The 16270-nt window shown below is 39.2% G+C and overlaps 1 protein-coding gene across 1 annotated transcript; it reads left to right on the top strand.

Moving 5' to 3' along the window:
* Nucleotides 1–1837: 1837 nt before the first annotated feature.
* On the top strand, nucleotides 1838–15933 carry LOC103717250 (two-component response regulator ORR11-like). The gene is made up of 5 exons (XM_008805565.2): nucleotides 1838–2196; nucleotides 4258–4337; nucleotides 14807–14884; nucleotides 15044–15114; nucleotides 15541–15933. Exons 1-5 carry the CDS (start codon nucleotides 1986–1988, stop codon nucleotides 15734–15736), a joined length of 636 nt encoding a protein of 211 aa, XP_008803787.2. The 5' UTR covers nucleotides 1838–1985; the 3' UTR covers nucleotides 15737–15933.
* The last annotated feature ends 337 nt before the right edge of the window (nucleotides 15934–16270 follow it).

Here is a 16270-nt window from a genome sequence, read left to right as displayed (position 1 = left end):
TTTTTGGAAGAGCCTATAAATATATTTTCTTTTTGGTAAATAAGAAGGCTTTTGAAGAATTCCATAAACCTCTATCTTGTTGGCCTTCTTTCAATAAAAAAAAAATGATGCACCAAATATTGCACGGAAGGTTCGAGCTGTGATATTAGGCTCAACTTAGCATGGATGTATTTGGATGCTTGAGTAGCTAATCCATAAATAAAAAATCTATTTGTTTTGGAAAAAAAAAGGGGTTGTCATGTGACTAAAAAGTTTAAGGAGTAGACGGAGATGAGGATTTCATTATCCTGATTTTTAGTAGAATTTGTTAAATCGAATTTCTCCTACAAAATATCGTAGAAGTACATTCCCGAGGAGAAAATATTGTCTAGAAGTATCGGGAACCTATGCAAGTAGGTCCGACATGAAAAGGAGGATAATCAAGCTCTAACGCGAGCTGGTTGGACAAAATCTCTCATTTCTAAACTCTACAGGCCTGAATTAGCACGTTACCCAGTAAAGCCAAACTTCTATTCATATTTGCAAGCTTCAAGGTTCCATGCTTGGTTTTCTGAGCCAAGCACTTAAAAAATATCCTAGTTGGGTGTGAATTGGGACGTGTCTTAGTAGTTACACCTATTTACTCAGCAACCAAAAATTTTGCATCTATCTGAATTATGCGCCCCAAAAGAATTTGGACATGAATAACTACAATATAGATAGGTCTTTCTCTCTCTGTTTTTTTTTTTCTCGTTTTAAAAATAGGTTTGGCTCATTTTCTAGCTAAATTAGCTAGAATGAGCTTGTGATTAAGCTTGCCTCAAGTTGTTTGTGAATAGCTTGATTGGTTTGCAGCTCTAACCTTTGCCCAAAATAATATGCATCAAAATCTCAACATGCAAGAAAAATGGCAATCAAATAGCTACACAAGGATGGTTGACCTGTAGAGTCCTAAACAGTGGATTTCTGATGCATGGTTCCAAATTAACTTTGAATTAATTTCAAATTATTGATAAATAAATCAAACTTGAACTCATATTTCAAGCTCAAAATCAACCAAGAGTGGCTCGTTTATCCCTTCAAATGATCTTTGTTCAACTTTCATAAGCTTTTAGCCCGATGACGAAATCAAGGACTACATCAAGTCATACCAACGAGTAACGGCTAGAATTTGCTTGATGGAAACGGCCCCGTTAGGAAGCTGCAAAAGGGCAAACAGAAGGGGGAGGGGAAGGTTTCAGCCCAAAAAAAAAAGAAGAGAAGAAAGGTTGGGGGGGGGGGGGGGGGGGGGGGGGGGGAAGGTCAGTGAGGAGAATCTTATCTCCTCCCGACAGCCAAATCCAGTGACAAATTATTCGGCTCCCCCTCGCCCCCATCTTGATCTCAACCTCTCTCCTCCCAAACAGCAAACAGTCTTCTCTTACGCCGCGCCAACTCGTTATCGGCCCGGTCAGGTGGGGCCTGACCGTTTGCTGCTTTCCTTCAAACAGCGAGAACACCGTTCGGTAAATCATGTCCGTCCAAAATTGTGATTCCCGGGGTCTGGCCCGAATCGTACGACGGGTTGCACTTTTATCTGCTGTATCACGCCGGACATGACATGAGATCTGGCAGCTGTGATTGTTCCGATTTGTTCCCGCATGATACCCTGCTTTTTTATTTTTATTTTTGGCTAAAGATATACCCTGCTTTTTAGATCTATAAACCCCACCCCAAAAGAAAAAAAAAAAAAATCAAGGTCGACAAGAAACCTTGTCGGCGGGTCCCGCTTTCCAACCAATGGCCAATGGGTGGTTCACACGCCGTCCAAGAAGGCCGGTGGCTGTCTGCTGCTGGACAGCTAAGCCTGAGGCCCCCTCTGCATGACCCCGCTCTCTTCCCTTCTTCCCTGAACGGCGAAAAGACACCGACCACCCTCTCTCTCTCTCTCTCTCTCTCTCTCTCTCTCTCATATATAAATCTTTAGCTAGAAGCGGGTGAAGATTGCGAGCAGGAGAGGAAGGGAAATGGGGAAGGTAAACGAAGAGGAGGAGGAAATTGGCAACAAAGCTGGCGCTGGTGGTGGAGGTGGAGATGGAAGTGGAGTTGGTGGCAGCGGGGGTGGAGGTGGAGGAGGAGGGGGAATGGGGGTGGTGCGGGTGTTGGTGGTGGACGACTCCCCTGTGGACCGAAAGGTGGTGGATATGCTTCTCAAGAGAAGTGGGGGAATGTTTGAAGGTAATCGGAGGTGGTCTCTGTTTTGCAGAGATCTCCTTTTTTGTTTTTCCTGAATGATGGTTGTTCTTCCTAGTTCCTATGTGGTTGCATTGAATCTTATATCTTTTTTATCATCAAAAAAGTTTTATATCTTTTGTGCTGTTATTATTCTTGCATTTTCGGATTGGTTGGGGTAATAGAATTCTCTAGCAGTTCACATGAATGTGAAATTTAAATTGTTTGGGGTATTTGTGGGTTTAAATGGGCGAAATTCTGGTATTTCCACTGGTTTTAGAATGTCCATTAGGTACAAAGACATGCTTTTCGTTGTCTGGTGTTTGGATTTTTACCTTCTGATGATTTTACTAAATTTCCTTTATGTTGTGTTTGTTTTGAAATTTTGACAAAATTTTCTGCTTATCTAGCGTCCGCATCCTACCTTCTATGTACGCACACATTATTCTCTTAAATCAAAACTCATGTTTTCATCCTTTCAGATTGTTTCATTACACTTCCCTGTTTGGTCCTCTTGTCGTAACTATATCTCGTGCAGGATGTTAAAATTGCAGAGGTGTAAAATGAACTGAACTTTTAGGAAGGTGTATGAAGCTCCATCGAAATGACCATTATAAATCATGACCTTCTATACTTAGATTCATTTCATGATAATTGAACCAACTTCTTGATGATTATATGGGCTACTCCAGCTATTTTGACTTTGTTAGAGTGCCTCTTTGATATGTCAAACATTTGCTCTCTCTCTCTTCCTCTCTCTCTCCATCTCTCTCTCTGTGTGTGTGCATATGTGCATGCTTGATTGCATGCACATGTGTGTTCATGCTGCTCTATGTTCTCTCTTCCCATTATTTGTTTAAAGCAAACAGTGGTGGATTTTGATAGTGTATGTTGCTTTATATTTTGTTATTGCCTGATTACATTGCAAAGATGGACTGTTTACCTTATCATCTAGAATGTATTGTCTTAGACTTGATAGTACATGAACAGTGATTTATCTATCGTCCCATTTGATCAGGCTTGTCTTGAATTAGTGGAGCTTGAACTTGGTTCTTAGGTTCAGAATCAATAATGACCCAAACCTGAAATGGAAGATCAAATAAACTGCTTGATTAGCCTTACTTGATATGGCTCGAAGTGGGGCTTACCACATATGTTTCATAGAGTGATAGAACATTTAGTTTGAGAGAAATAAAGCGATAATACATTTGACAGTATATTAACTGGTTCTGTTTCTATATTTATGATTCATAATTAAGGCTTTGACTTGTGGCATATTCAACTATTAGAATCCAGCTAAACTTTAATTCAAGCTGGAACCAAGCTTGAATCAGATTCATACTGAGCTTGGTTCAAGTTTGACAAAAACTTGATTTGATTTTGGATTGATTTAAGGTTATTAAGTGGGGATGGAGATAATCTTTTTCAGCTCAGTTTGAAACTAGGCTTAATTAAGCTTGATGAGTGGAATTTGATCTCAAACTTTAGGCTCAAAATAAATTTGAAGTTGAGCTTGACCAAGCCTAAGCTTGATTAAGCTTAACTTGGTTACTACCTTACAGCATCTTATTTTCTGCTACCATATTGGCTACCTGATTGCCATCTTCTTCTGTGATTGGTATAAATATTTTGTTGTGTTTTGAGTAGTTATAGCTTTAATTTGTTTGGTTCATATTGAACAGAAGGAACTCCCCTGTCTCTTCACTTTAAGGTTTCTTTCTATTTGAAGGGTTTCATTGGACTTGGTGTCTTTTTTGCCATTACATGTACTGCTTGACTTGCAATCATTTATTAACATGAAGACCAAAATGAATTTTAATAATGCATTCTAAAGCCAAAGAAGCCATGGATTCTTGTGCGTCATCCATATGGAATGATGAAATTACTTCATCATTTGTTGTGATGTCATTGCTTTTGAATTCTGACTAGGTGCAAACAAAACTTACTTATTCCAAAAGCCTACATTTCTATCACTATGTCCAGTCTTTTAATTGATGTCTTAATGTTAGGCATCTTCTAAAATTTATAATCTTAGATGTCTCAAAACTTTCTTCCCTTTCATTTCAGTTACTGCTGTTGATAGTGGAAAGAAAGCAATGGATGTTCTTGGCTTGAATGAAGGGAAGGCTGACTCTCCCAACAGTGATGTAAGTCACTCTTTCCTGGTAGCCTTTTATGGTATTGTTTCATCATTTACTTCTAGTTCCATAAGTCTATAACAATCCAGGATCTCACCCAAAATGGCTAGTCAGAAAGTATCATTTGGGTTTCTTTATCTTGTATAAGTTTTCAAGATCTATCGAGCAAATAACTAATATGGGACTAAATACGCCTGCATGAATCCTCAGATACTCTCCTTGTTTAAGTTCTGACATTCTCGTCCGGCTAAGAATTCAAATCCATTCAAATCTAATCACAAGCACCATGATCGGCATGTGGTCAGCCCCAATGGGTCTGTCCTGCAGTGTTTCCTAGTTCACATAGATTATGGGCCGGGTCCACTCTGATACCATTGTAACAACCCAGGATCTCACCCAAAATAGCTAGTTGGAAGGTATTATTTGGATTTCTTGATCCTATATAAGTACCCAAGATCTATCCAGCGAATAGTCGATGTGAGATTAAAAACATGCTTGCACGGGTTCTCACGTGTTCCCTCCGTTTAAGTCTTGGTGACCTCGCCAAGCTAAAGATTCAAATTCATTCAAATCTAGTCACGAGCACCGTGATTGGCTCGTGGTTAGCCTATATGAATCCATATTGCAATGTCCCTTAGTCCACATAAGTCATGAGGCAGGCCTGCTTTGATACCATTCTATAACAATCCAGAATCTTACTCAAAAAGGCTAGCCATAAGGTATTATTTTAGGTTCTTGATTTGTATAAGTACTCAAAATTTACCTAGCACATAACCAATATGGGACTAAATACACGCCCGCACGGATTCTCATAGAGTCAAAGTGTTTGAGAAGCTGTTAGTGGACTACCCCAAAACAAAGTACAGAACTCTACTCCACTTATGGACGAAATTCAAAGAATTCATTAAAGTTGTCAATTGTACAACAAGCAGATCGAGTCAGTTAGGACATTTTACAAAATGTTGCTAGAAGCTATTAAAAGGTTTAAAAAAGAACCTCTATAAATGTTTAAAATATACGAACCCATCAAATTGAGTCCTAATCAACTAATTTTTCAGTTGAATCTTTTGCTTTTCTCTAGGGTTAACGAATTGAATAGATTCAATTCATTAGCAACTAAATGTGGTTTTCCATTTCCCTCTCTTACTAGCTTGTGATATTCTAGGAAATTTGGTCAAACTTGATTTTTTTTTCTTTTTTGGTTTGTGAGTCTGTTAATTGTAAACAACAAAATTGTGCAAGTTTGTTTTGTTGATCGTGTAGGTGTTCTTGCTGCTTGTGTTTGGCATTTATTACTTTTCAAATTATTTCAAATTCAAAAATAATGGTAACAAAAGTATATGAAGCCTTAAAACAGCAAGTTAGGATATTTAGGTTATTGGCTTGTGAACACTCTCCATGCAAGTTGAAGTGGCATGCTTATGGAATGGGCTCGTGGTCATCTCCAATCACAAATACTACTCTTAGCTCATGGTCATCTCTAACGGGCATGTGCTACAATATTTCTTTGTCCATAAGTGCCATAAGCTGGGTCCGCTTTGATACTAATTATAACAACCTAGGATCTCGTTCAAAATGGTTAGCTAGAAGGTATTACTTGAATTTCTTGATTCTGTATAAGTATCCAACATTTTTTTAGTGTATAATCAGTGTGGAACTAAACACTCACCAGATGGGTCCTTGCATTCCTTGAATGCGATGACAACATACTTAAATCACCTATTGAGCTTTGCAAGTGAAATCGGCGACTAAGTTTATCTACATAGTTACCCAATTTCAGCTTAATGATCTCTATCAAAATATTGGAAAGCTAACATCTTTGGTTGGCAATCCGTAGTAGTATGCCTAAAAAGTGTTACAGGCCCGACCCTCCTAGTATAATTGGCAACACAATGTTTTTGGAGAAAAGGCCAAAGCTTTTAGCAGCAGCATCACTAAGGAAAAGAAAAATTAAAGGTTATAGACTTGATCACTCGATTGAGTCAACTTGGTTTTGCTATGGACAGTGAGCTCAGTCAGGATTTGATCCTGCAATCACTACCCGACTCATTCTCGCAGTTTGTCATGAATTATCACATGAACAAACTGAATTCCTCCCTACCTGAGCTTCTAAATATGCTGAAAACAGTAGATTCTCATATCAAGAAGGACAAGGGTCCGATCCTTCTTGTTGATGAGAGCTCAAAGAAGAAGTCGGGCAACAAGGGTTCAAAGAAAAAACTAAATCCTAAGAGTCGCATCAAAAAGAAGGGAAAAAAAATCTCTAGACCCGGTACCTGTTTCCACTGCGGCAAGACGGGGCATTGGAAAAGGAACTGCAAGAGCTTTCTTGCAAGTGTGAAGCCTGATGCAAGTGTTGCACAAAAGGTATGTTTTTATTACAAGCCAATATGACATTAAGTTCTTCTGATTCTAATTCATGGGTATTGGATACCGGTTGTGGTTCTCACATATGCAAATCTTTGTATGAACTGCAAAAAATTAGAAGTCTGAAGAAAGGTGACTTCGAGCTATATGGCGCTGGAGGAGAATCCATCTAGGCTGAAGCTGTTGGCACCTACATACTGGAGCTATCCTCTGGAAAGTTTTTGAAGCTAGAAGACTATTATTTTATGCCAAAAATCATTAGAAATGTAATTTCAATTCCTTTGTTGCTTAAAAAAGGATTCAAAATAAATAAAAAGAGCAATGGTTGCTCTATTTCTTTATCTAATGAGTATTATTGTCATGGCACTATGAAAAATGGTCTTTTAGTATTATGTCTTAATAATGTTATGTTTCATATTGGCAAAGATAATAAAAAAAAGAGAGAATATTAATAATACCCTTCTCTGGTATTACCGATTAGGTCATATTAGTGAGACAAGGTTACACAAGTTGTATAAAGATAAATTCTTTGATCCTTATGATTTTGAATCATTAGGAACTTGTGAATCTTGTCTTATGGGTAAAATGACCAAGTCTCCATTCTCGGGACATGGAGAAAGGGCAAGTGAGTTGTTAGAACTTATACACACTGATGTGTGCGGTCCTATGTCAACTCCAGCTAGAGATGGATACTCTTACTTCATCACATTTACTGATGACTAATCAAGGTTCGGTTTTGTGTATCTAATGAAACATAAATTCAAAGTCTTTGATAAATTTAAAGAGTATCAAAATATGGTCGAAAAACAAACTGGGAAGTGTATTAAAATCCTTCGATCTGATCGAGGAGGAGAATACCTTTTTAGTGAAGTTTTAGACTATTTTAAATTAAATGGTATACTCTCTGAATGGATACCTCCATATATGCCACAATTAAATGGTGTAGCTGAAAGAAATAATCGTACCTTATTAGACATGCCCTAGAAACTGCTGCATTAGTATTAAACAGAGTACCATCTAAGTCTGTATCTAGCACTCCATATGAGATATGGAAAGAAAAGAAACCTAATCTTAAGTATCTTAAGATATGGGGTTGTCATGCTTATGTCAAAAGAAATTTTGGATATAAGCTAAGTGTTAGATCGGACAAGTGTAATTTGTAGGTTATCCTAAAGACAGTTTAGAATATATCTTCTATTATTCTACCGAACAAAAGGTATTTGTTGCTAGACATGCCACTTTCTTGAAAAAAGAGTTTTTCTTAGAAAAGGGCAAGGATAGAAGAATTGAACTTGATGAAGTTCAAGACCTACAAGGTGAGACACATAATAATCCTCAACCAGAAGTATCCATGGAAGAGGTACAGCCACTACACACTACTCTCCGAAGGTCAGAAAGAGTGCGAAATGCACCTGAGAGGTATGGATTTATTATTGAGAATGATGAAGCCCACATCGTTGATAACGATTACCCTCTGATCTATTCGGAAGCTGTTAAGAGTAGGGACTCTTGACAGATGGCTGGACGCCATGAAATTCGAGATAGATTCTATATATACCATCAAGTGTGGACTTTGGTTGATGCACCTGAGGGAGTGATTCCAATAAGGTGCAAATGGGTATACAAGAAGAAGATAGGAGCTGATGGCCAAGTAGAAACCTACAAGGCCGAGCTAGTGGCAAAAGGTTTCAGGCAAAAACAAGGTATTGATTATGATGAAACTTTTTTGCCAGTAGCTATGCTCAAATCTATTCGGATTATGCTTGCTATAGCTGCATACTATGATTATGAGATCTGGCAGATGGATGTCAAAACTGTCTTTCTTAATGGTCACCTTGAGGAAGAGGCTTATATGACACAACCAGAGAGATTTGTCTCAAAAGGGAGAGCAAATCAAGTATGTAGGCTTAAGAAATTCATTTATGGATTAAAGCAGGCATCTAGGCGTTGGAACATCCATTTTGACATGATAGTCAAAGAGCTTGGCTTCATTAAAAATGTAGATGAACCTTGTGTGTACAAGAAGACTAGTGGGAGTGCTATTGTCTTCTTGATATTATATGTGGACGATATATTGGTCATTGAAAATGATGTTCCAATGATGCAATCGGTCAAGACTTGGCTATCGAAGAAATTTTTCATGAAAGACTTGGGTGAAGCATCCTATATACTTGGTATAAGGATCTATAGAGATAGATCTAAAAAGATGCTAGGTTTGTCCCAGTTTAGGTACATAGATAATGTGCTGAAGAAGTTCAGCATGGATGGAAGTAAGAAATGTTTCTTACCCATAGGACATGGCATACAACTCTCTAGGAAGATGTTTCCTAAGACATCTGAAGAGAGGAATAGAATGAGTTTTATTCCCTATGCTTCGGCAGTAGCGTTGATCATGTATGCTATGCTATGTACCAGGCCTGCTGTAGCTTATGCCTTGGGCATGGTAAGTAGATTTCAGGCAGATCTCGGGGAGGATCATTGGAAAATTGTGAAAAGCATTCTCAAATACTTGAGAAGGACTAGAGATGTTTTTCCGATTTATGGAGAATCAGAATTGAAACTAGAAGGCTATTTAGATTCTAGTTTTCAATCTGATCTAGATGATAGCAAGTCAATCTTTGGATATATCTTCACTTTGAACGATGGAGCTGTGAGTTGGAAGAGTTCCAAACAGCAAACTGTAGCTGACTCAACTACTGAGGCAGAATACATAGCTGTTAGTAAAGCTGCTAAGGAAGCAGTCTGGATGAAGAAGTTCATCACAGAGCTGGGTGTAGTTCCTGAGATTGCCAGACCAATCCCAGTTTATTGCGATAACACTGGAGCTGTTGCACAGGCTAAAGAACTAAGGTCTCATTATAAATTCAAGCACATTTTGAGACGCTTCCACCTTGTTCGGGAGATAATCGAAAGACAAGACGTCAAGATTGAACGAGTAGACACAAAGAACAATATAGCAGATCCATTTACTAAAGCTCTACCACAGCAGCAATTCAATCGTCACCTCGATTGTATGGGGTTAAAATATAAGGGCGATTGGCTTTAGTGCAAGTGGGAGATTGAAAGAGTAGATGCCCTATGAGCCAATCATTTGATGGGTTTCTCTTTGTAATCCTCCAAATCATGTATTTTGACACTTGATATATATCAATAAAGACATTGTGTTTCATCATTTGCTGCTTATCTGTTTTATTGTTGGATGATGAACCCCATAAATTAGGACATTGATTTTAGGGTTATGATGAGATCATACCAGTGATACCTAAAATTCTAAAATTTTAATTTAGAATATTTTCAGTTAAATTGGTGTATTGAGTCGGGGATCAATATTACCGAAAAGATTGGCGCATCTTATGTATGCTCGATGTAGAAGGTGATTGATCTCACAATCACTTGTGTGAGATACTAATACAAAGATGTGGGTGCTCATTAGAGGAATGAGTTCACTGAAATGACCAGCCATGAGAACATCTTATGGATTCTTACTTAATTGTCAAAAAATGGTTCTCACAGTGGGAGTTGTGCAAGTGATCCTTAGACCTAAGATCACCATGGTACCTTGTGCACTTGAACCCATGTTTTGGTTTACCCTCATTCACGACATTGCGTTGTGTACGGGGTATTCTGGATATAATGGATTTTGTACGAAGGTTGTGAGTAGGTCAACAACGAATCAGTCACTTCTAGTAAGAGAAGGTAACATCCTACTTACTCTAATCTTATGAAGATTCAAGAAGCCTTTGATCAAAGCAAAATAAAAATTAGAAAGTTTCTAATATTTCATTATTTGAATTATCATATAAAAGATTGAGAGAGACATGAATAAGTGATTGAGTTTGATATTGATCCATACTCATGCACTTATTCAGGATGTAGTATGACTGAGGGATTGAATTGCACGGTAACTTGCCACTGAAGGGTATGTTTAGATTTATCCAATATATTTCTTATCTTTCAGGTAGACATGATATGTTGCTAGACGTCAATCTTGTCTTGTGGGTTGATCGGATAAAAGAGTTTGATTAGATCAAAGCATCAGAAATGTTCTGATTGCTAAGTCAGGTTTAGCACTAAATTGGACCTAAATTGGATTAGAGGTATTCTAATCAGGTTAGGTCAACTTGCACCTGCACCTACTACTGGCTAAGTTAAGGAACCTAATGGGTCACACACAAGAAAATTGATCAAGGGTCTAATTGGATTAGATCATGTTTGCAAGATGAACATGCTAGCATGTGTTGCAAACCCTAGCTCCTTATTCAAATTAAATTCGAATCTGATTCTTAGATTAGGTTGATCTAATATGATTAGATCATGACCTAATATGGGTTAGCCAAGAGTTGGAACCCATTTGGCTTTAATTAGACATGATTTGATTAGGTTTAATGTTCCTTTAAGTTGGTTAAACCCAATTGGATTGGGTTTGATAGGGCCTTCACTTCTGGACCATTGGATGACTTTCTGGATGAAGGATCTGGTCCACTGGTTGGCGCCTTCATCTGGACCATTGGATGGCTTCCTGGATAAAGGATCTGGTCCACTGGTTGGCGCCCTCATCTGGACCATTGGATGGCTTCCTGGATGAGGATCTAGTCCACTAGTTGGCGCCTTATTTTGGACCATTGGATGGCTCCCTGGATGAATAATCTGAACCATTGGTCAGCGCCTGAATCTGGACCACTGGATAGCTCCCTGGATGAAAGATTTGGACCATTGGTCAGCGCCTGAATCTGAACCACTGGATGGCTTTCTGGATGAAAGATCTGGACCATTGCTCAGCGCCTGAATCTGGACCATTGGTGATGGCATCTTGCTTCTGGACCATTGGATGGCACCCTGGATGGTGATGCCTTGATCTAGACCATTAGATAGCCCCTAGATCTGAACCATTGGCTTTGGTTCCCTGCATTTGGGCCCTTGGATCATCAAGATTTAAGAGGGAGACGTGAGAAAGAAGTGTATCATTAGATACGGCTTTTTCTAAAGCTTGATACACCCTTCTCTTTAGCGCCCCATCATGATGGGATTCCCCCCTTGGCACACGCCTCATCATGATGAGGCGTGTGGATGGGATGCATCTCTTTGTGATGCATCCCTCCATCTCTTATAAATAAGGAGGCGCCCCGGGGTTCTAAAAAATCATCCGAGAAAAAGCCTCTCCTTTTCTCTCCCTTATCCCTTCTTTCTTATAAGCCTCTCTCTTTTGTCCTAACCCAAGACAAGAGGGTCTTCTTTAGGACAAAAAGGCTAGTGAAGTGGTATTAGAGCAAGTCCTCATATTCATCAAGTCATTATATGGGGAAAAGTTTGAATGCAATGACAACATACTTAAATCACCTATTGAGCTTTGCAAGTGAATCGGCGACTAAGTTTATCTACATAGTTACCCAATTTCAGCTTAATGATCTCCATCAAAAAAATTGGAAAGCTAACATCTTTGGTTGGCAATCCGTAGTAGTATGCCTAAAAAGTGTTATGGGCCCGGCCCTCCTAGTATAATTGGCAACACAATGTTTTTTGAGAAAAGGCCAAAGCTTTTAGCAGCAGCATCACTAAGGAAAAGAAAAATCACATAACCAGGTAGCTGGCAGCTGCTGTCCACTATCATGTTGACACTAAAAATTGGAAAATTTATGCTTATTCTAAAATGTGAAATGCAGTATATTCTAAAACAGAAAGGAAAAGAAAACAATTTTATCATATTATGGACTTCATAAAAATAAATTTACTCAAGTAGGATCTCCTTGATAAATTTCTCTGATGGTATTATGCAAAAGCTGAAGCTGCATGCACAGAGATACAAGTGCTAGCATATCAATGAAGAGTAGTTGGTTTCATGCAAGTATCGAGATAAAGGTATCAACAGGGCAAGTTTTCTATTTCATGAAAATTCATGCAGGAAAAGTGAATGTTGATCAAGCAGCTAAGAGGCAATTCAGTGTCTGATACGAGTTATCAATATTAAAGCAATGCAGTTAAATCAACATAATTTAGATTGCATTAAGGTATATTATAAAGAACTGCTTGGAAAATTGAGATGGCTAAAAAAGACCTACTAAACCTACCAAAACTACACGGAGTCTCAAAATGCGAGAAAGATAGTAAAAGATAGTTCTTTATTGTGCAAATTGTGAATTAAGGTGGGACATTGCAAAAGGTAAGTAAGAGTTTGATTGTGTGTTTGACTCTATTTCAGAGAGTTCTGCCATGAGTTGTCTTGAGGTGCAATAATATGGTAATCCACAGTGAACATATACTTTTGGTCCACATGTCTCAACCTGCAATGGTCCTCATCCAATAAGATATTTAAAGGTTACTTTTGTATATATGTGGACATATTGAGTCACCAATAATTAAGCATAGTTTAAGAGTTAATTTACATCTATAAATGGGGGATCTTGGTGCCAATTGTAAGTGAAGAAGGACAAGTTCAGAAAATCGCACCAGTGAGACCTTGGATCTCTGTTGACTGCCTAGCTTTACAACTGCTTATATAACTTCTTCATAATGCTTTCTTATTGAAGCTGCTCAACGGGTATGCTGGGTTGGGCTCAGCCCAAAGTACCACATCATGTAGTCAGATCTAGGCCAAGCCTATCCCAACCTTTGGGCCTACCTTCCAAACCCAAGCTTGCTACTTATTGGGCTCTTGGGTTGTTTGCTTCTTCTTTTTTTTCGAATCATTGGCTTGACCTTAACTAGTGAGCACGGTGCCGGGGGAAAGGGGGATGGGGATGATTGGCATTGTTGATGGTAAGGGCAACGAGTATGAATTGGGAGTGGAGGAGGGCATCAATGTGGAGTCGCGGCGGATTGGGACGGGAGGGGTCGGAGTGGGGAGGGGGGGCGTGGTGGATTGGGGGAGAAGGAGCAAGAGGAGAGGGAGGTGGGAGGAGGGGAGGGGTTGGCGGGGGGAGTGGGACTCAGGATCAGAGGAGGAAGGAGTCGGTGGGGGATTGGGATGGGAGGGGTCGGAGGGGGGGAGGCAAGCCATGGTGGAATTAGGGAGGACGCGGAGGAAGAGTAGAGGTGGTGGGGGAAAGGAGGGGAGGGGTGGGGCTTGTCTGTTGGCGTTAAAGCCGAAGTCAGCAATAGCAAGGGTAGAGTGGTGCGAGAGCTCGTGGAGTCACGCGTGAGGGAGAATTGGAGAGAAGGGCAAGGGCAAAGGGGTAACTTCTTATTATATATTATATTATACATACATACATGCATACATATATTAGTATAGGTGATTATATATATATTATATAAAGTCGGGCTTGGGAGGGGTCGATTTAAAACCATTTGATGGGTGAGAGGCCCAAGCCCTTCCGAAATGATCCAAGCTTGGCGGGCCGCCCAAGATTTGAGCAGCTCTATTTCTTATACTTCTCCTGATATTTAGGATCTTGAATTTTCTTGATGACTTCTCCTGTGGCAGGAAGTTGACTGTATTATTAGTATAGGTGGTGGTAATAGCCAACGGATGGTACTAGTCAGTTAGGTGGGTAGATAGAAGGGTGGAGAATGTGCTCATAAAACTTCCAGGAAAACCCTAAGGTGGAAATTCTTTTGCTGAGATGTTGATGCAGTTGGCAGGTTCTAGCAAGGTGAATGGAGAATGTGAGTGGAAAACAAGTAAGACCATAATAGAGGAGTAAGATATAAGGTTGAAAAATAATGTCTAAAAACATAAAGACCAGACCTTAAATCCCATTTTATCCTTTTTTTACCCCCTCTTCTCTGCTTAGTCTTTGGTTATGTAGTCTTCTAAAAGCTATTGATAGATGTGTCTTGGATGAATATTTAATTCTCAGGTCAGGATGGAATCTTAACATCACCAGTTGTTTCCACTTTAGTGCAGTAACATTCGATATATTAAACTCTTGTAAATTATGGCAATCCCAGTAAAATCAGCTTCTGTTTATGGTGATATCTTCAATATCTCAAGATATTGCATTGTTGCTCAAGTCGTATTCCATGAATTTCACCTGTCTTTACCTACCACTGACCGATCTTCTCTTTTACAGTGTATCTTTTAGTTTGGTGGGGAGGAAAATCATTCATTAGTTTGTCTAGCCACTCATTCCGAAGAATTCACAACCTAATTAGTTACTAATAATGTGGTGCAGGACCAAAAGATTGATATTATCCTTACGGACTATTGTATGCCAGAAATTACTGGCTATAGACTTCTCAAGGCTGTCAAGGTATGTAGTTTTGATTTCAATCATCTTCTATCACCTCCTACTGCTCCATTCTACTATCATTGGTATCATATGACCAATATTAACGGAGCAAATTAACTGGATCGGCTTTGCTCGGCCTAGTTCCTGTTATTCAACAACTTTCGTATTCTTGTATATCAGGAGAACAGCTGCTCAAGATCCATACCAGTAGTCATGATGTCATCTGAAAATGATCCCCAGAGAATCAGCAGGTCCTTTAGCTACTTCCATCAGTCTGTTTATCCTTTTTATTAGTCATTTTTCTCTAATAAATGAAAGAAAGCAACTGTGGCAGCCACATACTTTATCACCTTTCAGTATCATACATAATACTTTTGAGTGATTAGTGAAATTACATATCAAATTGGAAATAAATAACTTCTTTTAGCTACATTTTTCCATCATAGTGACAATTCAGGAGTGGCTCACATTTTGGAAAATCATTAGATCTTCAGAATTGAAGTTTACAGTCTGAAGACTCTGAACCTACATCCAAAAACATTATCCTCTTCTGACGTCTTCAATTCGTCATAAGCTTTTGTTAACAATAAACCTGGAAACGCACCTACGGCCAAAAACTTCTGATTTGCATTCCAGTAAATTGTCCTTTGCCAAATCACAGGTGTTTCTCTGTGCAGGTGTCTAGATGCCGGAGCTGAAGATTTCCTCCTAAAGCCTCTACAAGTAAAAGATGTGCAGAGGTTGAGAAACTATGCTAGGCCAACAGCACCAACACCTGGCCCAGGCACCAAGAGGAAGCTGCCCGTAGATTTGATAGCCGAGAACTGTGGTTCGGAGCGGCGTCCACGCCTTGCTGGAGTTGCAGTAGCATGATCATATACTTAATTCCACAATGTTTTTTAACACAAAGTCTTGGTAATGAGCTTCAAGGAGGTCTTTTTCTCATCTTGTGATATGGATATACTGGCGATCAGAACTATCTTATTTTTATTTTCTTATTCTTTTACCTAGTGCGTATGGGCATTGTTGCTGGACTTATGAGAATGGGCACCAGAGATTTATGTTCCTTGCATGGTTGAGACCCTTTTCAGCTGGTTTTGAATATCTTGTGTGAGAGATGAGTTTGGATCTAAAGGCAGGATAACTAGCTAGAGATACAACAAACTGTGATGTCTTTGACTTGATAAGATTATTGCGGCAGGTTAAAGGTCCAGGTGTTGTAAAGATGTGGCTTTGCCAGCCAGAAGGGTCTGATTTGGAGCTCTGAGATTTGGAAATTTACCAAGTATTGGAAATGGGAGGGAACTACAAGTGGTTATGCAAGGTCGCGTTAGGGATGATGCCATGACGGAAGCCTATGTGAACTGGTGAAGTAACGGAACATTGTAGGGATATGGAGTTGACGTA

Source organism: Phoenix dactylifera, unplaced genomic scaffold (assembly GCF_009389715.1).
Source record: "Phoenix dactylifera cultivar Barhee BC4 unplaced genomic scaffold, palm_55x_up_171113_PBpolish2nd_filt_p 000661F, whole genome shotgun sequence".
In the NCBI taxonomy this organism is placed as follows: Eukaryota; Viridiplantae; Streptophyta; class Magnoliopsida; order Arecales; family Arecaceae; genus Phoenix; species Phoenix dactylifera.
Note: the sequence above shows the minus strand (reverse complement) of the source record. Positions and strands in the feature narration are given on the sequence as shown.